General features: G+C 38.8%; 2 protein-coding genes across 14 annotated transcripts in view; one reads left to right on the plus strand and one right to left on the minus strand.

The window, feature by feature from the left end:
* Positions 1-75: 75 nt before the first annotated feature.
* ZAR1 (zygote arrest 1) lies at positions 76-1,445 on the plus strand. The gene is made up of 4 exons (XM_074865061.1): positions 76-888; positions 964-1,056; positions 1,149-1,223; positions 1,302-1,445. Exons 1-4 carry the CDS (start codon positions 76-78, stop codon positions 1,443-1,445), a joined length of 1,125 nt encoding a protein of 374 aa, XP_074721162.1.
* A 3,237-nt stretch (positions 1,446-4,682) lies between these two features.
* Positions 4,683-25,597, minus strand: part of FRYL (FRY like transcription coactivator) — a 177,509-nt gene continuing 156,594 nt past the window's right edge. For 11 of the 13 annotated variants that reach the window (XM_074866146.1, XM_074866149.1, XM_074866144.1 and 8 more), the window contains 9 exons: positions 25,254-25,507; positions 22,946-23,153; positions 20,798-20,947; positions 17,735-17,833; positions 12,998-13,066; positions 9,667-9,684; positions 8,611-8,721; positions 7,106-7,302; positions 4,683-6,744 (listed from right to left, as the gene is read on the minus strand). In XM_074866146.1, the coding sequence (XP_074722247.1) occupies positions 6,486-6,744; positions 7,106-7,302; positions 8,611-8,721; positions 9,667-9,684; positions 12,998-13,066; positions 17,735-17,833; positions 20,798-20,947; positions 22,946-23,153; positions 25,254-25,507 (1,365 nt within the window). In that variant the 3' untranslated portion in view covers positions 4,683-6,485. The remainder of the gene's footprint in view (positions 6,745-7,105; positions 7,303-8,610; positions 8,722-9,666; positions 9,685-12,997; positions 13,067-17,734; positions 17,834-20,797; positions 20,948-22,945; positions 23,154-25,253; positions 25,508-25,597) is intronic. The other 2 variants (XM_074866140.1, XM_074866143.1) reach the window with 1 other exon arrangement.

The following is a 25,597-nucleotide window of genomic DNA, read 5'->3' on the forward strand; positions in this document are numbered from 1 at the left end:
AAGCCCGGCCCCGGCCCTGCCCCGCCCCGGGGGTATTTAAGGCCGCCCCGCGGCGGTTGCCCCGGGTCCGGTGTGATGGCGGAGGAGGCGATGGAGAGCTACCTGTACGCCACCTACCCCCCTTACCCTTACTCCTACCGCTACCCACCACCCAAGGGCAAGGGGGGGGCGGCGGGCGGCTGGCGGCCGCGGGGCAGCGGCTACTTCTCGGGCTACGGCGAGGCGGCGGCGGCCGCCGAGTACTTCGACAACTACCAGCGGGCGCAGCTGAAGGCCATCCTCTCCCAGGTCAATCCCAACCTGACGCCGCGGCTCCGCAAGGCCAACACCAAGGAGGTGGGCGTCCAGGTGAACCCGCGGCAGGACGCCTCGGTGCAGTGCTCCCTCGGGCCCCGCACGCTGCTGCGCCGCCGCCCCGGGCCCCCCGCCGGGCCGCGGCCCCGTGAGGCGGAGCGGGAGCGGGAGCAGGAGCAGGGCAGCCCCGCCACCACCAGCACCCGTGCCGTGCGCTTCCCCCGCACCATCGCCGTCTACTCGCCCGTGGCGTCCCGCAGACTCACCGCCTTCCTGGAGGAACCGGGCCCGGGGCCGGAGCGACGGCCGCAACAGGAGGAGCCGGCCGCGGCCGTCGAGGAGGAGCCGGTCGCGGCGGCGATGGCCGTCGAGGAGGAGCCGGCCGCGCTGCGGGAGCAGCGGGAGGCGGAGGCGGCCGCCGTGCGGGCGAGCTGGGAGAAGCCCGCCGAGGCCGAGCCGCTGGGGCAGCGCCCGGCCGCGACCCCGGAGCCGCCGGAGGAGAGCCGGGAGGAGCAGGCGGCAGCGGGGGCAGAGCCGGCGGCCGCCCCCCAGAAGCAGGAGCCGGCGGCGGGCAAGACGCGCCTGCGCTTCCAGGTGAGGGGCGGCCGCGGGGGAGCGGAGCGGGGCCGGGAGGCGCCTGCCCCGTCGAGTAACGCTTGTCCCCGGCAGTTCCTGGAGCAGAAGTACGGCTACTACCACTGCAAGGACTGCAACATCCGCTGGGAGAGCGCCTACGTCTGGTGCGTCCAGGGCACCAACAAGGTAGGGTGGGCTCGGGTCACCCCGGCCCGGCGCGACCCCCCCCCCATCCCGCCACCCCCCCCGCTGACCCCGGCCTCCCCCCGCCCCCCCAGGTCTATTTCCGACAGTTCTGCCGAACCTGCCAGAAGTCCTACAACCCGTACCGTGTGGAGGACATCACCTGCCAGGTAAGGGACCCCCCCCGCCATCCCTCCCGCCATCCCTCCCGTCCCGGGCCGACCGCCGACCGCCGCCTTCTCCCGCAGAGCTGCAGGCAGACGCGGTGCACCTGCCCCGTGAAGATGCGCCACGTGGATCCCAAGAGGCCCCACCGCCAGGACCTCTGCGGGAGGTGCAAAGGGAAACGCCTCTCCTGCGACAGCACATTCAGTTTCAAATACATCATCTGAGTGGGATGGGGTTTATGTTTTTGTTTTGGGCTCTTCCAGAAAACTGCAAGTAGAGCAGATTTTTTTTGTTTTGGTTGGTATTGTTGAGGGTACTTAGGTGTAGCTAGGAAAGCATGCAAATAAAAATATTGCAAAGCATGTTGAAATGATCAGGTGGGTTTGTGCCCAGCTCAGGGGGCCCATATTGCAACTTCTGTAACTTGCACAGGGGAATAGCCTACAAATAATGTTTTTGTAATCAGTGATGGTCTTGGCCACAGCTGACTTTGTAGAATCTCAGGTGGGAAAGGATATCCGTTATTGCTCCTACCCATGAGCTAATCAAACACTTGGAAGTTAAAACTAAATTAACATATACAGTGGAGCATCATTCATGAACAAAACACTTAATATATTCACTTACTGTGCACACTTCTATTCCATGTAGAAAGTCTCCTGCACCTGTTCTTCATCACTAGAAAATGATTGAGAATGGCTATGTAAAAACTAGGTCACTTCTACTGGTACAGCTGGTCTGCGTTTAGCTAAGCTGGTGTTCTTGTCTTGTAGACTGAAGCCATACAGCTTGTGGTTAATGTGCCTTCAGGGACAGCTCTCAAACTGCTGGGGAAGGGGGTCACTGATGTTATGGTCTCCTGGTAAATGAGTTGCCCGTCTTCTCTTGATAACCTTGTGGAAGTAAAGTGACACTTCAAAGGCTCAAAGTAAGATACTGCATCTGCCTAGCTTCCCCTTGCACCTGCAGATGATGCACAAGAGCTGTGTACTTAGTGGCTTATACTTGGAAGAGTTTGATCTAGTTATGGCTTACATGTCTGCCATCAGGGAAGGATCAACCTCCCCCAACCTTCTGGGGTTGGGTTTGCAACTAGGAATTGTACTTCTAGTGTTGAAGTAATGGCAGAATCATCGTGGTTACTCCCAGATGATGCTCTGAGGCCTGTTGGTGCTGTCTGTGGCAGTGCCCTCTGCAGGGACACCATGCTTCAGCAAAGCTTTACAACCTGACTCTGGGACTACAGCATCACCATCTGAGCAGATTCATAGGCTAGTAAACCACACCCACACCCCCCCCAAGTCTACCCTGTAGTCAAGGAGTTAGGAAAACATACTTTTCTGAGAATGCTAATGAAGCTGTTAATTTTGAAATTGAGCATAATAATGCACAGACTCTTTTGCAGAACTCTTGGAAAGACTGATTTATCTTGGCTATAGCAAACTTACCTACATCTGTACCCAGCTTACTTGAGGCCATTCTGTTAAAGATTAAAGGGGGAACCAGTCTGAGCCCATGGTGTGAAACAGCTTCAGTGCCAGGTGGTCTTGAATCTCTAAATGGAAGTTAGTGTATGGCAGGGTATGCAGACATTGTCCTTTGTACCAACAGACATCCATTTAGAGGGGCAGTGAGTGTTTAATTCTGTAGGCTTAACTCATCTTGTAGATTCCTGCTTTAACATGCCCCTTGAACTTGCTGCAGTAACTAAGGCTTAATGCCTCAGCACCAATTCATTGCCAAGTAATTTCATTTATTCTTGCTCCATTATTACAGCAGCATGAGGCATTCTGGGAACAAGTAGACCTACCACCTCCAGAATGGGGTACTGTTTTACTTCATGCTTCTACGTGAAGCATCTTCCCCTGTGTCACAGTAAAAGAAAATACCCCTTGCTTTACCAGCTCTCAGACTTTCACAGTAAGTTACATCCTTGCCCTGTTCAACTTGAAAAGTATAACTGCAGCTGGGTAGTTTGCTGTAGATGCATGTGCCTTGCACTCACCTGTAGTTACAGTAATGAGCGGGTCTCCAGCTTCAGGAGGAACACAGCTGATGCCCCCACAGTTGAGCCATCTACCCACACTCTGCCTCAGCTTGCAGTTGAAACTGATCTGGGATGTCTGTCTTATTTCCGAGCATATTTCCCTCTAAGGATGTTTTTCAGTATGTTTTCCTGTTTGCCTTCCCCGTTCTAACGGCTGTAGTGTGTTCCTGATGAATGCAGTGTGGGAGACTGACTGCGATGAGTCTGTGCACCTTGGTAATGAGTTTGAGAACTTAAGCTCTGTGCCAGGTCAGTATGAAGTCATACTGCAACTCACAGCAATGTGAGCAGTTGAGCACCTCCTATTTATGTCCTTGCAACCATTGCTTTGAGGATTACTTGCTGTGAATATGGTGACTTTTACGCAATTATTATCAGTAATAGCCCAAAGGGAAATTTAGTACAACTTCACTTAGGTGTCATCTCCACTAACTACAGTCAAAGCAGCAGTTGCTTCCACTTGGTAAGATGTAGAGCAGGCCTAGCTGATCTGAACTATATGGCATGCTTCAAGAACAACTGGTATAAACCAAGCAGTTGTTAAAGGCTCCAAGTGGCAGGTAAAGGCAAAGAGCTGCCCCTGCTTTCATCAGCTACTGCATGGAGTGCAGTGGGCAGCAATATTAAATTTTCCTTCATCCTGTAGCATTCCTCAGTTCTGCAGTAGCTCTACGTGTTGTTCCTCTTACAGAAATATATTTAATGCTTTTACTGCTTGATGCCAAAGTACAGCTCTGTATCCTTTTCCACTTTACTGCTCTGTCACATCCCTGACAGCATACGCTGCATATCATGGGCACTGGTTCCTAGACTCAGCAGGAAGAAGGAAAGCTGCTCATGACCTATGTGATTATGTAAAGTGGAAAGGAGCAGCCTTCATGCTGCCAATTCTTCAAAGATGTCTTGAACTTGCCCTGTACAGCTTTTTCATAAGGAGATTCTTTTGCATGTGTTAGCTCAGTCAGTGCTGTATTTGCTGCATCTTACAGAAGATGTCTGATGTTTTGCTTGTTTCTAGACAGCTCTACCATAGCTTCAGATTTGGCACAGACCTGGCACCAGGTAATGTAGGGTGACAGCTTATGCAGTTGTTGAGAATGAGTAATTTTGGAAAGGCTTCACAAAAGTTAAAGCAATATCAAATACAGTCAGCTAGGCTGGCATGATTCTGCTCCATAGGGCAGGTTCCACTAATCATTGTAAATGAAGAAAGATGTAACATAAGGAATTATGTATATAAATTCAGGTTTGAGTTGCATGAGAAATTCTTTAAGAGCTTCAGAAGATGCCTAGGAAAGTGCTGTTGCACTGACAGGACATAAAAGGAAAAAACATTTCAGGGCACCCAGGCCTCTATTGTGTTTAGTCTGTTTAGCTAAAGTATTTAAACTCTAGCTTGTAAAAATACACAAAATGACAGATACAATGTCTTTTATTTTTACAAAAAAAGCTGGTAGAAGATGATGTAAATAAAAGTGTAATGCGCCACTAAATAAAACTACTTATCCCCAGTAAATACTTATTAAATAATTAAGAACACCATCTACAGTACCACAAAACCATCAAAATAATTTTATCAGGGACAGGGGAAAAAAATACAGTGATTATGGATGTGCCTTGACCAGTTACAGAGCTTGTTAGGATAACATAACTACTGTCAGCAGTCCAACAGCGTGCACAGTGCCTTCAATTAATGCATTTCAGCATAATTACATTTCTAGTGGGGTCCAATTCCCCCAAAAAGGCAGAGCTAAGAATTTCAGTTCTACATTCTAAACTCTGGAATTAGAGCCCATTTAAAAAAAAAATCACAGTGGGTAAGAGATGTATATAAAAATACTGGGTGTTCCTTTCAAATCACAGGAATCATGGGACTACATTCTTTTTTTCTGTTTTTTCCTTTTTTTTTTTTTTTTTTTTACAAAAGGCTATTGGTTTCAACAGAATCCAGTTTGTTTTATGCTACAGACTTTGACACTGAACTATGCATATATTGCCTGTTTGCATGTTTTGGTAGTCAGTCTCTTTTTCTATATAGTCCCACTTCCTTCGGCTTGAGTCATGAAGATGCATATACGTGCATTCAAACTCTTTGAACCCTGCAGACTACTCAGACTGCAAGTAATGTATGTGACTACTGATAGGGAGAACCCCCCCTTCCCCTCATAGCTTTATACACCTACTGTTTTAACAGTGCATTGCACAAATTTACAAGAAAAATACTGGTTTTGTACTATACAGTTTCTAGAATATATACAGAATAAAATAAGTTAACTTCTAAGGAGAGTTGCTGATGGGCAGCATATATCTTTAATGTACATTTTAAAGTCTCTGCAGGCAGCTACTTTTTGGTTAGTTGTTATCAATATTTGTAACATAAGCACTGATCAGAGAACTGAGCAGCATTCCAATAAAGTTAACAGATATATTATTTCTTTTAGAAACACTGGGAAATCCCAGTTTAAAATATTATTAAATGTCCTAACATTTACACACTATAAGGATTAGATCTAATAAAATAAAATTTCTTCAAAAATAATCTTGCAGCTCTTTTAAGCATGCTCTGATACCTTATTTAACAATCATCCATACCTTCAAAAAACAACTGTCACGTAGCCATACATTCTAACTCACACGCATCCTCTCCTTGTTGCAGACAACAAAAGCAAGTAAAACATTGAAAAGTCAATGGTTTTTGCAGTCCTAAGTCATTCTACTCATGTTTGACTGCACATTCTTCATGACGTTGCAAAGTGTCTCATTAGGTATTAGTTGATGATTATATCTATACTGCTGGAAAGCCAGGAAGCCTTGCAGGTCTTCAGCCAAAATAAACCAGCCTTGATTTTAGCCTCATTCCCACCTGCGATATTGATTCAACCTTTAGAGGCTGTTACTGCAACCACCATTTATAGTTCTGTTACGACAGAAAATAATGCATATGTATGCATTACATTTAAGCCCTTTTCCTTTCATGGAGTTTTTATACATAAATTTAATAAAAAAATACAACTGCCACACAGCTACTGTGTAGAAAGAGCAGTCAAATAAGATGTTCGCTTCAATGTTCAGATTTTTACTTTTGATTAAACAATTTCTTGCTGTGATGAAACTGTGTTGCTTGTCAGGCTTGCTGGGGTGTTTTGTTTTTTATGAAAGGTGCTCAATAATAGTCTGAAGCATCTTCATTATCAGTTCTTTTCTGAATGACAGCTGTTCAGAATCCAGTGCTCACAAGGTTTATTCCTGGTTTGATTTTCCCTAGAAGCTGATAGGATTGCACCATGCGTAGAGACTCTCGAATTTCTAGATTGAGTTCCATCAGCTTTGAGCTGGCCTCAGACATATCTTGGTTGGAACCTACTACTGCGAAGCTACCAGTTTGACCAAGTGTCTGATGACGGAAATATATGTGCAGCAATGTCTGAACTGGGTCATCTTCAGAACTGCCAAAGATGTCATGGGGCCAAATAGATCTGTAAACACACAATTTGGATTTAAACATTAAAAAAAAAAAAAAAAAGTGTTTTTTAAACAGACATTTGAACGGAAGACATACGAAAATGCAAGAGAAATGTTAGTTCTATAGAGTTCTGATAATTAACAGTATCATTTTCTCAGAGATAAATTCTAAAGAACAAGTACAACTAGAACAGCTTTTTTTTTTAAATTGCAAAATGCAGATGAACAAGCTGTAACAAAGTAACAGTGCTTGTCCTTTTCAGTAAGGACATCTAGCAGGAGCTGGAAAAGACCTGGAATAGTGCCTATCCCTATCTTTAAATTAAAGAGGCCCATTAGCAAACTCAGATCTGAAAGCAGTCCTTAAGGACTTACCTGAAAGCCTTGACCTGTGCTACAGCTGACACAAACTCCTTGTTTCTTAGCGTTTCAATGAGAGAGTGAATAGCTGTTTCTGTGCTAGCTTGGGAAGCCTCTGCTACTTCAATGTCTTCGATACCACTGTCAGACACAGCCTCAGCCTCTTTCAGACAGCTCTCCAAAAGAGCAAGTTCTTCAGACATGTTTATGACCTGAAACAAACATAAGAGTTACCTTTTCTAGTTTAAATGTATTTCAGCCAAATTAACTTTCAGCAGATCAGACTTACATTTTTCTTCCTCTTTGCAATCATGAGAGGCAGAAAAGGTACATCCAAATATTTGCTGCAGTTGCTTAAGTATACAGTTAATTTAATGGCCCCAAGCGTGCATGTCAGGTTATTTCGGCTTTCCTCTAATGAAGTTTCCATCTTACTTAGTTATTTTAAAATTTTTTTCAAAAAATACCTTTATTTTCTCCCCATATCACTTAGTAACAATTAAACTGACAAGAAGAATTAAAAACACTTTGGAAAAGTACAGCAGCAACTGTGTTATTACAAGGACAACTTAAATATGAAAAAAAAATCTGGAAGACTGGTAACCTAGCAGAATAACTGTAGTACAATCTGCATATATAACACTATCTTCGGCTTTAGGTCCAGTGTACGAGTAAAAGACAAGGCCATCGCTCAGAATATGATTCTGCATCTGACAATGACTAAGGCAAGAAGTGGGACTGGTGTGATGCCGACCTTCCACAACATTCTCCAGACAGAAATGAATTCACTTATTTGCAGTCTCTACAAAAATCTGGAAATCTAAATGAGGAACATGCATTTTTTCCTAAGCTACTCAAAAACCAGAGACTTGCACCCTGCTTTTTCCATCTTCCTCCCTACTGTATCAAGCAAGACCAGGACTATTTTTTTTTCCTGCTACCTCTATTTATTGCATTACAGACCCACATGAGAAGACATTATTAATAGTGTAATGCATTAAGATTAACGCAACTGAAAATCAGGCATAAGATGTCTACAATGCATTACTAACTGCACTTATGATGGGGACTAAGCTTGTGGAGTAATTGAATGGTGGCTGAAGTGACACAGTTACATAAATCAGCTGGTAGCAAGTGACGGTGTTCACAACAGGAAACACTGGGCTGATGGAAAGGGGCTTCATCACAAAACTCCGTTGATTGGAGTTGATGTGCCTTGATTGTAGCTTGATTAGAATACACCAGGAGTGCTAGTGAAATATTTAAAATCCTCATCACTGGACTCCCTGCATTCCTGTCTATTTAAGAGCTTTCAAGCTGTACAAAAATCAACACAGATAATTGAACATCTCAGAAAATTCTTGCAAGCTCTACTTTTATTAATTGGCTATAAAACAGCTGGTACCCTCCTTCAGTTTCTAAAAAGATGTCCCCTGATGAAAATGTTATCAAAATGTATTTTATGTGATTTGACTTTAAAATGTCAACAAGTAGTTGCTAAAGGGCATGTTTTTCATTACCTCTGCTTCTTTTTTGATTGTTTTTACTTGGCTGATGAGTTTGCAATAGGCCTGGAACAGAAGCAGCAACTGGAAATGCAACTTGTATAGCCTCCGACACAACTCCAGCTCCTACAAACATAAACAACATTATTATATTCAGGAAGTGCAAAACATCTACTGTCCAATACAAGAGACAATAAATGACAACTTCTTCAGTATAGAATGTGCAAAATTAAAAGTAGTTATTTGGTTACTGAAGAAAATGCCAAAAAGATTTAGAAGCTAATGTAGCAGGAAGCTAGTGAAAAACAGATGAAAGCTTCATTCAGTTCTAGGTTTACAGGTAGCCTCTCTCACATAGGTTTAAAGTTTACTTTTTAATAAGTTACATTTCCAAGAAGGAGGGTAGGGTGGATGTAAAGTGATTCAAAAGGCATTCTGAAATCTCATGTTCCAAGACAGAGTTTCATAGATCACTTACTTTTATTGTTGATACTTTACTGTTTTAAATTCAAGATCTAATACCCAAAAGAAGCAGTTGTGGTCTTTAAGTATGGAATCTTTCCTAGCCATTGGTATAAATATCTAAGCACAATATATAACCTGGCCCTTAGCTTACAACTGTCTGATAGAGTAAGAGGAGAATAATTCCATTCTTGGAGGCAAGAATAATGTTTCCTTTATAAAAGGTAGCTCGGATTCTATTTTAGAAAATACCACGTGATATATTCTTAAGGAAATTAAACAGCAGCATTAACTTACGCAGTCTTGCTTCCATTTTTATGCATTTAAAATACTAGTCAAAGTGGAGACAGTGTTAATACTGCTTTACATACAGACATAAAAGCTAGTGCTAATGGAATAATCTTCTATAATGTTCTACTAACTACAGGATGCTATTATCTACAAAGGACCAACAGTTCAATGAGTTAGATGATGCAAAATTGAAGCACACAGCATTTTTGTAATAGTCTATGACAAGACATCACTATGTCACAAATGGACGAGACAGATGGAGACCAGTTTGGTGACTGGCATGGTTAAGTATTTGATAAATGAAGAACCATCACTTACTGCTAGAATTTCCATTTGCTAAGCAAGAAGATGAGCAGGTCACAAAAATACAAAGAAAGAAAAAAGATCAAAAATTAGCATAGGAAATAATTTTAATTAGGGTAAAAGATGTCCCAGGTAAAATGGAGAAAGAAATACAAGTAACATGCTCCAAATATACCCTGAATGGAAAAAATTAGCAGACTGCATTTGAAGTGAAATTACTTGCTGCTATAACTAAGAATAGATAGCATTGGCTTTGTTGTCCCACAACATGAGTAACATACTTCACTTAGAACCCTGTCTGGTCTTTATACATTGTGTAGTCTTAAAGGTGTGCAAATTTGAGGAAATCAAAACCAAGGAGACTTAGGTCTGAACATCTGTACAATGCTGCTTATTTGTTCTGTACTACTATAGTTTAAGCAAAAATAATGCCTTTTAAAATTTGAGATATAATGTTAATTTGGATTCTGAATCAGTTCAGAAAATTCTTGGTTTTGCTAAACCCAATTCTCAACACCTCACTGTGAGATTTCTGTAATTTTACTGCACTTGGTTTTTACAAGCTATTTCAGAAAAATGTTTGGGAAAGAGGGACGGGGAGAGAAATCATCCAAAAATATATTGGTCAGACTAGGGACAGGAATTACGCTTCTGTGCTTTGTACAGCGTTAAGTGTATTGATGGTATTTAAACAAGTATAATGGTCATAGTAAACATATGAAGGTGCAACCGTTGTCTGATTCCAACAGGCAGTAAAGCCCAGTTATATATGTGTACAATAAGTTATGCAATCTGTGCTTAACAGATTATAAACAATGCATGTTTCTGTTCTGTACTCTGTGCTATCATATACATAGCACAATTATACAGGCAAAAACTTGTGAGGCATAGAACACTGCAAAGAAGTAAGATCTTGAACTGGCAAAGTTGACAAGAATTTCTATGATTCACTTTAACGAAGCACAGAGAATTAGACTTGGATGAATGGCAGGCTTGATTATTTAGTATTTTTAGTCATTAAGTTCCAGGGTTCTCTAAACCAATCTCGTTATTACTGTAAACCATAAACAATCCCTTTTCCCATAATCACACCTTGATAGCTACTCTAAAAATTCAAGAGAGGTTTTCCCTTAAAAATGGCCTTGAACTGCTTCAGTGTCTTTCACAGACTTGCCCCCTTGAGAAATCTGATTTTTCTATCTGCCAGTCCCGTACAGTCTGGCTAGCCAGAGTCCAGATGCATTCTTTCAGGCTTGCGTGTAAGTACTAATAGCAAAAATCCAATAATTAGATTTACTTGCAAGTCTGCTGGCAATGCATGAGCCAGAACAGAATTCATCTCACTATTCCTTAGCTGTATTGACCACAGTGCTAAAAATTAGTAAGAAAATCTTATTTGTGTTAGCGAATGAAAAATACATGTTGAATGAAGCAGCTCTGTTTTCGTGAGCAAGACAACACTTACATATTTTTAGCATTAACTGGTTGACTGGATAGACTTATCAGCCCCACGTACCATCTACAAAGACTTTTGAAACAATGATCTTACACTTGGTAACTTCTCAATCTCCTTCAAGTCACTAAAAGCTTCTGTGAATAAATTTAGAACTTCTGTAAATTGTGTATATTTATGAAGCAGGATAACAGGACTCTGCCTTCTCAATGGATACTACATATTAAATGATTTAACTGAATTAAATGATTAACTGAACATGCAAGTGGCAAGGAGCACATAAAGAATTGCCAGCATGTCTGGCAGGCTAGGATTGAAAACCAAAATCAAAACAGGTCCCCACAAATAATCAGTGTGAATGGTCACATAACTCCTTTTCAGAGGCGGTCTTAAAACCCTGCAGAAACAGGGTTTCTGCAGACAAAACTGTCTCACTCAGAATCCTGGATTCTCTCTGTGCAAGCTAAATGAAAGCCTGCATGTGGCTTTTCCTCCATTTCTTAGTTTCCATAGCTATACAGTGGGAACAGTAACATTTGCCTTCATGGTAAGAACAGTTAAATGTTAGAACAGTTTCTTGGAGTATATAAACCACATTCTAAATATGGACTGAAATACACAAATGCTGCTTTTTTATTAATATATAGAACATTTACTGAATTGTAATAGTAAATGTTGTTACATATTTCTAAATACCTGCCAGTCAGTATATGAAGATGTAAACTAAGTGTAAAATATATTAAATGTGTTCATAGGCAAAGCAAAAATCCTTGCAAATGGTAGCAAATTATTTTGCTGTGTTACCTAAGCTTGTCCACATCAACTTTTTTTTTTTTAAAAACATGCAACCACGATGCAATATAAAAATCAAGAGTATATCATCACATGTTTCACTGCTCTAAAAATTCAGGTGCATTTTGTGATTGAATTTTAAAAAAGCCACAGATATAGATGAGATCAAATAAGAAGAATGTAGACATTTCTGTTGCTGAACACTATATTTTCAGCAGCAGAAATATAACCAAGTGCATCAATGAATAGAGTTCGATTGAATAAAAGGAATAAAATTCCTTCTTTTTCAGTTGGGATTTGGGATTTTTGTCAAAATGTCATCGTGAAAAGGTAAGCTCATCTGCTACCTGCAATTCTACTTTCTTAGTTTTCATTACAGGACTCTAGATGGCAGATTCCTTGTACTTACTAATGATAGTTTTAGGATGTGCTTTTTTATCTACAGTGTCAATATTATGCTGCTATTGTTTAAAAAAAAAAAAAAAGTCCTAGTCTACCCGGGGAAAAGCTATCACTTACTATAGCAATTAGTAATATTAAACATAGACGACTGCCATGCAAATACATACAAAATATTGAACTAATATTAATAGTTACTTCACCTATTGTTGTTAGATGATATTTTGACAGAAGTGTTTAATGAGATTTTTGCCATACTGCTACTTTACTCCCTGTTCCTTCCCATTCAAATAATGGCTCCAGAAAGGTCATACGTATTTATATAGTACTAATTATATTAAATTCAGTAGAGGTTTTTGGCTAGACAGTTTATCTGAGCATATAAGCAGAATGCTAATCTTTTTTCTTCTGGAAACAGCTGCAGAAAAGCAGACTTGCTGGTACACAGATGGTATCGAGTCTGCTTATCTACTCAGTGTTATTAAGTCTAGAACCCAAGATGGGTTGCCAACTTTTATTAAAAAGAGCCCTTTTTATTAGACCACTACTTCATAAGAATCTGAGTTTTCAAAAGATGATAACTGAAATGAAAAACTTTTAATACATTTTTAATCTCTCCACAAATACTGGAATTTTTGTGCAATCGATATAAAGATGCTTTTTAATCTCATATCCAGAGACTCACAAATGACATACACCTACCTGGGCATCTGTATTAGTGCCATGAATACCATCATCAGTACCAAATGTTCTTTTGCAGTCTTCTAGCCACTGCAAAATAAATATAAACAAGATTAAACATCTTCTGAAACAGAGCAAACTGAAGGCTGTGCTAAAACTGCATAAGACACTTCATCAAGTCTTGCACATTCTCACATTATGTAAGAAATCTGTTTACCAATGTTGTTTCCACTAATAATTTCCACTCTGATATTCACTTTATATTTTTAGTTTTTATTGCATCCCTTCCATTGTAAATTTCCTGTAGCCTTCATTACCCCAGATGGGGATAGTATGCTTCAGCATAAATATTAATCTGTGATTGAATTTGAGTACTGTTACAGTGAGACATGTGGGAGGGTGGAGGCAGGAAATTCCCTTTCATTAAACAAGATCATATTTTCTCTTTACTTGCTGCACAAGGTTTACACCAACATGATTTCTCAACATTTAAAATATAGCACTAATTCAAATTAAAGAGTAAGTGTAAACCTGTTATATTTCTTGGGGCTGCTTTAGAAACAGAAGGGAATAGAGCTCTCCTGTGTAACTAGATGCAAGTGCAGATTTACTGGATGAAAAGGAAAATAATCAATTCTTCAATGGGATTTAGCATCACCTCCAGTTCATACATCAGGGAGACAAAGTATTCTCACTTTACACAGTGCAAATGTGCAGATTCCACTCTCTTTCATGAATACAGGGCTGTATTTAACCCCAGTTCCTATAGCAGACAACGTTTATTAATTTCAGTGGGTAATCTCTTCTAGCTTTAACTGATCATGGAAATTTAGAAGTGTTAATGTAAAGCATTTGCAGAATCAAATATGCTCTTATTGGACAATACGACCTGATCATCTCATCGACGCAGTGTCCAGCATATTTTTCTGTACAGTGCAAACAACCGCAAGCATGAGGTAATTTGGGTATTACTGAAATGGGAATGCGTCACATCCAGATAAAGTGCAGATTATCTTCTGAAATGAAGAACAGGCTCTATACATCCAAGGAAGAATAATTTAGCATACTGTGTGCTTGATATCTTGAGTCTCACAGGAAATCTTAGTGACCTTTTTCTAACCTTTGTCTGATGCAAGAAAAAAAATGTGATTTCCCATCTGCTCAATTTAATAAAGGTTACTTAGTGAATTAACTAGGCCTGTGTGCTTATCAAGAGGAGAAATGGAATTCTCTAAACACTGCGGTGTCAGTTTCAATTAGTGACATGGATACCAATGTACACAGCAAATCTCATTTTTCTTTATCTGACAGCATCCATCAGTAACAATGGAATAGGTCTGCACTGGAACAAACAGCATCAGCAATTGGGAAGCTAGTATTTATTTTCACACACTGCCCTTTTAAGATCTTTTTTAAAATCTTAAAACCATTCTGGATAAAGGGTGTGTCTAGAATGTTATGATATACATATAACCTTGTATTTCCTATCACATTTATCTGATTAAGTATCTTTATTCCTAATACACACATGAAGTCAATGCAGTTTCCTTGCAAGGAAATAGAACAGTAGCTCCAAAAAGGTGACAAAATTAATTTGCTAAAAATTTTTAGAGAATGCGTGTTCAGCGTGGTAGAATGACCTCAGTTTCCTATTGGAAATAGCAGTAGGTTGTGTGACAAAATAATCTTCTTTATATGTTTGCTTTACATCAATTTATGTTTTCCCCATATATCTCTTACAAAGATACAGGGTGAAGAGCATTACTGAAAGCGTAATATAGGGAAGTCTGTGGTTGATCTTGGTCATAGCACAGGTTGGTTTGCCAGATTAACCCCAAAACAGACATTCCAAACCACCCCCTATACTACTGGTACCCTTCTCTTATCTCAGTGCATACATAGGTAAGAGTTTCAAGCAACTGCAGCCTCTTACTTTTTAAATTTACTTCATGTGAATGCCACTACAACACACAGCACTGATAGTGACAAACATCATCTCAACAATTTTTCATTAAAGATGTTAATGTACAGATTTTGCCAGTGGTTAGTTCTAGAGGATACCAGATTAACATGCAGATTATATTTATTTAAATATCTGTTAATTTACATTTACTTTATTATACAATAGCCCAACCAGTTTAGATCATCTTTCTGCATGTTTCTATGAAAAAAGCAAGGATCTACAATAAGCTCATTAAGTGTTCTGCCTTAATATTCAGCTTGAATAGGATACATAGCACAATTGCCTGCAATAACTGAAATTCAGATTTGACTTGAGGAAGTCTCTTTCCATCATTCCCTATACTCTGTTAAATAGGACAGAATAAGAAAACCAATAAAACATATCTCAGAAGTAGCTTTGGAAGATTCTTAGTCTACGTATACTATATAATACACACCCCAAAAAAACTGAGGACCAACAGCTGAAGAAATGCTTTTAAAAAAAGTTTTAGAAAAATAAATTATCTGAGATAATTACTCATTACTTCTAAATTAACATGCTAAATAAATACTTAAAGAATGCACTAAATTAGCTAAATGACATGCTATCAAGAGTCAGAAATGATTGGTCAAAGCTATAATTTCTTCCTCCTCAGTACTGCTTCTTTCTATTTATAAATCATTAAATAAAAATAAAACCCTGGAAAAATGCCCTCAATTATTTCACAGAAATTCCTTTCATCCTGTGAACCTTTTTCCTGCTCCAGTCACTCACAAATCCTGGGGCAGAAGACAGGCTGACCACAGAAACATGTTACTGGACACCCTTTTGACAGCTGCACTACAGAAAAACACCACTCTCTCACTATGATATAATGACAGAGGCCATCAAACTGATATCCATATTCCTTTACCAAGTAAAATAAAAAAAGCTCTTAATATCCAGCATGGATTTATGTCGATATGATATGTGGCAGTGCAAAATTAGCTAAAAACACATTAAGTGAACTCATGGCCATCTGAAAGGGACACAATTTTAACTCATTATACTTTGACAAATCAGCCAAACAATACCATTTCTTATTGCTACGACTAACTGTAGGCTAAATGAGGAGTTTATAAACAGAGAATTCCCTGATGTTTGCATAGCCACCATTCTAAGCACACACACACGAGCTCCTCTCTACCTTGCCTCAAACCTTCCTGTCTGACCCTGGGGCAAATCAGTTAGCCGCTCTGTGCCTCTGTGTTGCTCTCTAAAATGAGGAATAAAATACATTATTTTCTCATAGGAGCGATGACAGCATTATGCATTGGAGATTGTCAGACATTACATATTACATCGGGTAAGGTAATCTTAGTCAGTAGATGAGACCTTTGTTTCTGATTAAGCCTAAATGGCAAAATGTAGCATATTATATTAAGCTTCATGAGTTAGTTTACAAATAAATTATCACCACAGAGCAGGGCAAAAAATGCAGCAACTCTTTAGCAGACATGCTGGCTTGGATCCTAGAAACAGCTTATCTACATCAACAGTGCTGTGTGGCATACTTTAGCATTAGTTTTGAGGAAACTCCGTTTGAGATCCTTTCCACAAAAAAGTGGATGTCTATTCTATTCAACAGATGAATTGTCATCAATCTTTGCAAGGCAGAGGCCATCATTTCCTAATAAACTCAGCATGATCAAGAAACATGGAGCCACTTGTGCTGCAAAATATAGTTCTGCCAAGATGTCATGGCTTGAATTCTGGTTCTATTTCACATCACTCAAGCTTGCCTATACGGCCATTGTCATGGTCTCACAGGCTGCTGAAATCAGTAAAAAGTTCCTTCAACTGCATGTTAAATATTCCTATGAATCACTTTCTCTCTACAACAAAAGCCCCATATATTCTCTGTCTCTGTACTGGCAAAACTGGTTGTAGATCCATGTTTTCTTTTGACTCTTGAAATAGAAATCTTACCTGTTTCAGTTTTCTGAAGTTAGTATCTTCCTTCCTGAACTTCACAGAAAGGTTCACAAAAACAAATGTACAGACACTCGCTACAGAAATTTTCAACTTTTAAACTTCGTGTTTCATTGCAAAAAAAGGATATAACCACTAACATATACCTTGAACTGTATTATTCTAAATAACTGACAGAAATGTCAGCCTCAGTGGGATCCAGTTGCAGGATGAGAGATCTAAATTATGTGTCTGTGTATGACACAGCTGTTTAAGCCCTCATTACTGTCAGTGGAGAGCCAGTCAACAAAAAGAAGTCTGAAGACCTATTCACTGAGCAGCAAGTCTGTATCTATATTAGGATAAAATATATTGCTTTCTTGATTTCTTTTATTGTATTGACTTGATCATTGAACACTATGGGTGTTAAGGCACTTAATTCATGTATAAATAGTTATCTGTAAATGTCTTCATCTGGAGGCGAATCCCACCCTTCTAGTCTAATAAAATAAGCCAGAACATTCATAAAGAAAAAAGTTACCATAATTTATTGATATTCATGTTAAAAATACTTGAATATTGAAGAGGATTTTTAAATTTTTCCCAATGCTTGTACATTTGTGCAAAGTTATATATTCAAAGTCGATTTCAGAAATACGTGCAACAAAAATGAATTTCATATAAGAAAAACCTCAGGTTCAGATTATACACATAGAATAGTAGTAAGAAAATGAAACAAGATTTTATTTCAGATTTTTTTTCCCACAGTTTACTTTTAAATACCCATGTTGAGAAATAAAGACCTGCAACATTTTCTTGATGAGTAGGTTCTAATAATAGTTTTTGTTTTGAAACACAAGACTCACCTGTTCTGCTGCCTCTCTTTTGACATTATAGGTATCCAAGTGTTCCTGGAGCTCTAGAACACTGAACTTCAATGTTTCTAGCAGGCCACAAGACATTAGCTGGAAGATAAAAGCAATCACCTCTGTAGTCATGTAACATCTGGTTATAATCCATATAGTCTAATATCTAAACTGTATAATATGAAATTCCAAGTCCACATTTGGAAAAGCAATCAAATTAGAATGAATTGGGTACAGATCACTTGTGACACCTTTGAGTTAGTAAACTAACACGTGTAGCTATATCAGTTGAATCAGCAAACAACTGTTTTGATTCCAAAATTAGAAGTGCAGTACCTAGTTAACATCTGAAAGAGAGATTTCAAAGGGATTTTTAGATCTTTCAGAAAAAAGAATAATATTTGATATGCACACAGCTAGTGTAAATAGAATAGCCTGCAGCAAGAAAAAAAGGTACTGCTGGATTGCTCCTATAGCAACCTAAAGAGTGTCTGGTGAGGGTTACTTGCCCTTCTCAATATACGAACTATACCATCAGCAGAGGCTGCCGTCTAGGAACCAGGAACTGTCAAAGCAGGAACTGTTAGACATTTGAAGAATTTTCTACCATTAATGCCTGTCTTTTTTAACATAAATCAGAATCTCTTCTTACCTGAGGGGCTGCTACCTTAGCTTTGCTCCACACCGTTTCTCCCTGTAATTTTATTTTGACTTAGGTTTTTCTTATTAATCCTTCTCCTGTCACTTCCTGTAATAATCATGCCTCTAACAGGATGCTTCCTCCTACACACTGGTCACCCCCCTGCACACTTTAAGAGCTCTGTACTCTTCTCCAATCCCTGTTACCTGGCACCTCTTGGTCAGCTTGAAAGTGCAAACGCAAGACTGTGATCACAAAATTGTGGCACAGAGTCACAGTATCCCACATTCATCAGGCAGGGGTGGGAATGATGCTTACGTGTTTTTCCAAATTAAGACAGGGCTACTCCAAACCTCTATGTCCACATCAACCAAGCAGCAAGTCATGGCTCTGTGACACGACGCCACTCTGCACTCAACGTGTGTAATAACATCAAAGTGCAAAAAAGTCAGTGGGCATCTTGTATCAGCCACTAGGCCATGAGCCACTTCCAAATCACCCACGAACCTGTGCTTTGATGCAAGGGGGCATCTTTCTGCTGAAAACTTTCTGAATGAATCAAAGGCCAAATCTGAATCAAGTGCCAATCCTGTACACACGAGTAGACGTCACAAAACCAAAGATTTGTGCATGAATGTTATTTTGGATTAGCCATTCTTTCTTAGTGAGACGTAATCTGATAAACAAGTAGGTTCATTTCAATTAAATTATTTGGAGAGGAAAGATTTATCTACACAGTATTTGTCAACGTAACCACACTATCCATGTATGTGCATACATACGCATGTACGTATACACACATCTGTATACTTGTGTGCATATGTATTTATTATTCCTTCTATATGTGTGTGTGTGTGTGTATATATATATATATTTGCTTATTTTTTAAAACACACATGCTGTTCTAGCTAGACACTAGTGTAACTCTTCTTGTGGCTTCTTATCCTAAACAAATTTCTTCTTTTGATTAATTCCTACTGCCTGGAAAGTAGCATAAGTTAAACAAAAAACATTACACATAGTTCCCTTGAAATGCACTATTTGCATCATGCTTTTTTAGTCCCCATATTCTAAAGTGAGAGCATAAGAGCAAAGTTGCCCCTTAGCACCAAGGGAAAAAAACAGGTCAGGAGAAGGGTCTCACACTGGGTCAAGGCCAAAGATCCATCTATCTCAGTCCTCCACCTAACAATGGAATAGCAGTTGCTTAAGGAAGGGCAGAACAGGGCAAGCATGTGGTGACCCACTTGCTCCAGAATGCTTTCTTAGCCTCTGTCAACGTGTTGTTCTGCATATTAAAAAAAACTATCCAGGGCTATTTCTTTCATGAATCTCTTTAGTTGCTTTTTGAACACATGAGCAGACACTGTGAAAAAGGACAGGGTTTCACAGTTTGATTATGTATCACATGAAGGATCACCTATCTTTGGTTCTGTGTGTTTTGTAAATCACTGCTAGTTTAATTTGATCACCCTTAACATCAAATAAGACAACACCACAATAATTTCTATCACTTTTCTGTGATAATGAAGACATCTATGGTCAGATTTCTCTCCTAAAGAGCTAAAAAAATCCAAGCCTGCATACTCATATCCTATATAGAAGCCATTCCACCTATTTCACATATATATTGTTCCATATTCTTGGAACCCTTTCTAGTTCAACTGTATTTTCTCTGAGCAGGGGATCGGAACTGCCCCCAAAATTCAGGTTGTAGGTATATTGGGGATATGTACATTAGCTCAATAACATTTTCTCTTTTGCGTCTCTTAATTATTCTAGCATAGCTTTTTTTGACTGCTGCTGAACATTGAGCTGACTTCTCACATTAATATTTATTGTTACCCAAGATTTCAAGTTGCATAACAACAAACCTTCATTGTGTATTTGTAGCTAGAATGTTTTTCTCATGCATCACTGAATATATACATAAACAGTACAATCTAAAAAGGCAGAGTTGCTGCTAGATAAGTAGTCTTCCTTTTTCTTCTCTGTGCAAAGAATATAGAATAAATATGAACAAACAGGGCAGGTAAAGAATAGCAAGGGAATTTAAGTGATATCTAGTATCAGTAAATTCCCTCACTGTTCATTGTTACAGCTGGAGGTTATTTTTGGAGAAAATGCACTTCTGCCTTGTGTTTTCAAATGTTAATGATACACAGTGGCCACCTAACATTTTCATTTCTTTCTGATTTCAATTACAAAAATAATCTTTTTTTTTTTACATCCCAGAATTATTCAGATGATTCAATTAGCAATGTCAGAGAGCAACCTTTTAAAAGGCAAAAATATAATTAACACATTTTATTCAAACCTCCCAAGCATTGCTATTTTCCAAATGTTAAAGCCTCATTTTGTATGTTACATAAAAATGTTTAAGCAGACAGATATTTTAGCATGTAAGTTTATGAAATTTTTACCGTTTCCGCATCCACAAAGACTGTTGGACATTCTGAACATATCATCATCACTTCCAGAGAACTTTTAAATTTTGTTCCAATGCGCTGCAGACTTTCGCCAAGAAAGCTGACTGAATCATTTGTTATAGATACAAACTTTCTTTGAATGGTCTAGAAATCAAATCAGAAAAACATTTATTTTACATTGTATTTTACTACTCCTCCCTCTGGCTTTTTAGATTAAGAATTTCAGGGCAAATTGCCATTATGACAGCATATATTTTTGTCATTAAATTACAAACTAATACATAATTCACTCCAAATATTCATGTAAAACTAGCTCCAGAAAATGCAATCAATCAATACACAAAACCAGCCTGTACCTATAAAGACAATTACTCCTTTCACACCTAGGCCTTTAGCATCAGTGGAGCTGGATGACTATTTATCTTCATGCAGTATAGACAGTAGTTCAATTTATTTTCAAGTGTTTGTGTTGCAGAAAATTATACACAGAGTTTTATGAGTCAGAATACGAACTCTGTAGCACAATCTGTGTCCAAAACTGCCACCTGCAGGGTTTCTACCTTCTTCAAAAATCAGTTCTATGTATATCATGTTTGATTATGTAGATTGTCAGCTCGGCCTAATGCAACACTGCGCTTTGCTATATATTACTTCATAAAACCTAAAAAGTTACATGTAGTATAAAAATATGCAAAGATATTTACAGCTGCAAAGTTAAACACAGTGTAGGAGCCAGAAGGCAAAATGGGAAAGTCCAGTCAAACAAGGCATCCAGGCTCTCATTTAATCATTTTAACCCTCCTCCGTACCCAGTAACAATTCCTCAGGAGTGCTTCCCTGCCCAGGCTCAAGCCCCAGATTGCTATTGCCCCTTCTCCCAGAATATCCACCTTTCCAGCTGACTGAGGGATATCCTGTCAAGCCACAGAAAGTTGCTTTTGTTTCTAGCTCTCTCTTTAATGAACACAAGAGAATATGAACTCCCGTTTCACCATTTCAGGACACAAATGAACATGTGAAAAGCAACTGCAGCTAAGCTTTTGTATAATACAGAGAAACTAAACTCCTGATTCCTAGATGAAGCAAAAAGACAAAACTCTAAAACCAGTAACAGGAATTTCATAGTGCTGTGGCAAAATACTTAGTTCAACTAAAAATGGAAAATGGGTATAGATGCGCAAACAAGTTATTCCATGGATAAGGTAGAGCATAAATTCTTCACATGTAAGTCACTTCATGGTGCTAACCCTAAACCTGCCCATATATATAGGATAAAATGCATGCTAGCATGGTGAAACAAAGTGCAGCTTTCACTGAGAAATATATTATGATATACCAAACATCACGTAAAATTAATACTGGAGATATTAGAAAGGGTTGGAGTCATAAGGTCTTGGTTTGTAGTACTGAATCTGCTCTTAGCTTACTTGGCACGTTGCCTGTAAATAAAATGGATTAATTGTGCTTCTTCTATCACATAAAAAGTTGCAAATAATAATGTACATCCAAGTGGTACCACTTTGAAAATGTAAAAACCCATCCCCTACATATAGGGAGGAGGGAGTGAGAAAAATTAAGCCATAGGCATTTTGTGTTGGATACCAGAGCTATGAGGTAAATATAGTTAAACAGAGGCATTTCCAGCTTTAGTCGATCTCCTGATGTTTCAATTACTTCTCTTCAGAAAAAACCTTTTTCTCACAAGACAGATGCAAGAGAAATTTCTTGTTTGTCATACCGCGATCCTGTAATAATGAATCCCACAGAAAACACAGGAGGAAAACATTAATTCTGTAATCATCACAGAACCTGGGTGACATTCAAAAAACAAAAGAAGGGACACAACCTGAACTAAGAGCTTACAAGAATCACTGAACTGGTTTTTTTGAGCCGTTTTTCTTTTTCTTCCTGAGGAGAATCACTCCTAGACAATGAATACAGCAGACATCCTGTGCAAAAATAGTGTATAACCATATAACATTCTTTTAGCAACATGGGTTTTTTTGTTTGCTTTTGATCTGCTTTCTAAGGCTTCTTGCTACCACAATCTTGAGGCTGTTGCAGTTATAGAGGGTAAGAATAGTTTTGAAATCAGGAGGAAAGGATTTCAAACAACCAACCATGCAATGGCAATTCACTGACCTGAAACAATCTTGAAAAGACGTGAAATGTATAGACAGCAGAAGATCCGTCTGTATCTGACAGCATTTGATTGACGTGGCAGCGCCATGCTTGCTCTTCATCATCATATGACACTGGTTGGAAAGCTGCCAATATGGCAGAAAGAAATGGTGAAGGAGGTGGGGACGTTTGTACTTCTGGGAAACCATCCTGTTCCTCTTCATCTTGGCTATGAATAACAAACAACAGAAATTAACTCCTCCGTAAATTTTTTAGTAAAAAACCCCTTCATTTTGGTACAAAGAAAAAATAAGAATTTATAATTCAGAATAGTGTTTTGTAAAATAATCAATCAACTAAGGTCACTATGAACCTAGAAAAGAGTAAAAAAATCAAAAACTTTTTCTACTGCAATATAAAAAAATTGCCTATACTCTCAAATACCTCAAAAGTTTATTAAAACATGTTATTTCTATGCATATCTACAGACAAAGGGCTATCTGCAGGTTATATATAGCTACATACAGCACTATATATATATACACACCACTCAGAAACTGGTATTTTTTTTCTTGCCCCCAACAACAAAATTAACATTCAATTCTTCAAATTTTTATTCATCTAAACATATGGTCCACCAATATCTGTAACAAATTTTAGCTTTCCTGAAGAGAAACACAGGAGCTCATTTAGCAGTGTATCACTATAACTGTCTTAAGTAACATCGTAAGTGAATGGAGATAGATTGGAACACTTTAATTTTTATGGGCAATCAATTTAATGGGCCTTTGTTCAAAGAGCATTCTGCAACCATACTTTCCATTAGACACCAAATATCCAATAAAAATATCAAACTATAAATTAACCAATGCTACTACTTGCAATCATTAACTTGATTGTTAAAAATTTCTGTATTACAAGGAATGATACATTTTGACAGTTCTTCTTGTATAACTGTACTTACACAGCAAAAATACGCACGGGAGGATTCCAAGTACAGATAGTTTATTAAAATAATTTTTTAAATACATAACATTTTTCTCTATAACAACAGCCTCATTCACAGCAGCACCAAGTATGTCTTAAACAAGACTTAAACATGTTGTAAACAAGAAGCTGGGGTGCTGTTTTTAAATACATTAATTTTAGTAGCACAAAGCTCAAAAGCTAAGATGCAATTCTTTTGAGTAGTATCTGTAAGCAAAGCTTCAAAAAGATTTTCAGGTATTTTCTAACCAGTGTATCAACCCTATATATCAACACCCCTGTCGCTCTTCAAACTAGAGCTAGGGGGTTTTTTTGTTTGCTTAGTGTAAATAAACTAAAACCTTAAGAGATTTTTTTCAGTTGCACAGTAGGAAATAAACTGCTGGTACCAGCCTTTAATTCTTCAAGGCAGATTGCAGTAGGTTGTGTGTGGGATTACAGGAGTCAATTTCTCTCAGTCTCAGTAGAACCTTCTCAAACGATTTGGTCTTTTACAGCTCCTGTTGTGTCCTTTTCTGTAAAAGGCTCCTTAAATGAGCTCCCTGACAGAATATACACTATGTTCCTACATACGCTGAGTCTGTCTACTATTCAGTCGAAGCTTCTGAACCAATTTTACTATGAACAAGTCTATGAACAATTTGGAATTTTTTTTGTTTTAGTTTGGGGTTTTTTGTTTGTTCTCCCTCCTTCTTAGACTGTTACCTTCCAGGGACTTAGGGGTTCACTTTAAATATGACTCAACCAGCTAGGACTAACTATAACTTTTCCTCTCAATAGTTATTTTTGTTCTCCATTTTAAAAAAATGGAAAAAAGTTATTCTACTTTAAAATGCCTTAGAAATATGCAAGAGACTGATTACTGTTAACACCAAAAATAAACCTTGGGCAAATTCAAAGACAAACTGGCCTGACGCCTACAGAAGCTTTAATTTAAAAAAAAAAAAATTTTTTTTTCCTGTCTCTTCCTGTCTTTGGGTGCCAAGATAGGTTCTGCCATAACTCAGAGCAGTTCAAGCGCTTTTCCATGTTGTACTGTTTGCAGCTGGTGGCTGCTGAGAAAATGCTCCAAAGCGTCCTCTGAACTCTTTTCACATTTCTGTCCTGTTGATGGTGATAGATTTCTTTTTTTCAAGAATTCTCATCTTTTCCTGCATGGCTGTTTTCCCTGTACCAGAAACAACTGCTGATCAAAGTACTAAGTATATTTGTTATATCAGATAAGCAAAACATCACTTCAGATACTTGTACTATGGGGTTCATAGAAAATCCCAGACCATAAGAAAGCTTACTGCACTGATAACATGTAATTTCTGTTACTTAGAAGCAATATTAATCTTACCTAGACAAACCAGAGAAGTCAGCTTCTTCTTCTTCACATCTCTCATCCAACTCTTTCAAAGCAAGAGTGACATCCTCTTCACAGATGGATTCAGAGTAGCTCTCAGGAGCTGCTGCCTCTGCTAGTTCTGGGCTCTCTTCCAACTCAAGAGATTCATGACAGACCAGGCAGTCTTGTTGTTCTTGTAGTAGATACGACCCAGTGTCTTCACTAGCAGTGCTAACCTGTTCATCCCTTATTGCTGAACTGCCTTCCTGTAAATTAAACATACTTTTATTACTTTTATTGTCAGGGCTTATGTGTTCTTATCAGTTTTTATTATGGTAAAGTAATTCTATAAAAAA

This window comes from Strix uralensis, chromosome 4 (genome assembly GCF_047716275.1).
Source record: "Strix uralensis isolate ZFMK-TIS-50842 chromosome 4, bStrUra1, whole genome shotgun sequence".
Classification (NCBI taxonomy): Eukaryota; Metazoa; Chordata; class Aves; order Strigiformes; family Strigidae; genus Strix; species Strix uralensis.

Coding starts and splice junctions, on each gene's coding strand:
- ZAR1 (XM_074865061.1), top strand. CDS start 76: ATGGCGGAGGAGGCGATGGAGAGCTACCTGTACGCCACCTACCCCCCT. Junction 1,057..1,148: donor GCGTCCAGGGCACCAACAAG/GTAGGGTGGGCT, acceptor CCGCCCCCCCAG/GTCTATTTCCGACAGTTCTG. Junction 1,224..1,301: donor TGGAGGACATCACCTGCCAG/GTAAGGGACCCC, acceptor CTTCTCCCGCAG/AGCTGCAGGCAGACGCGGTG.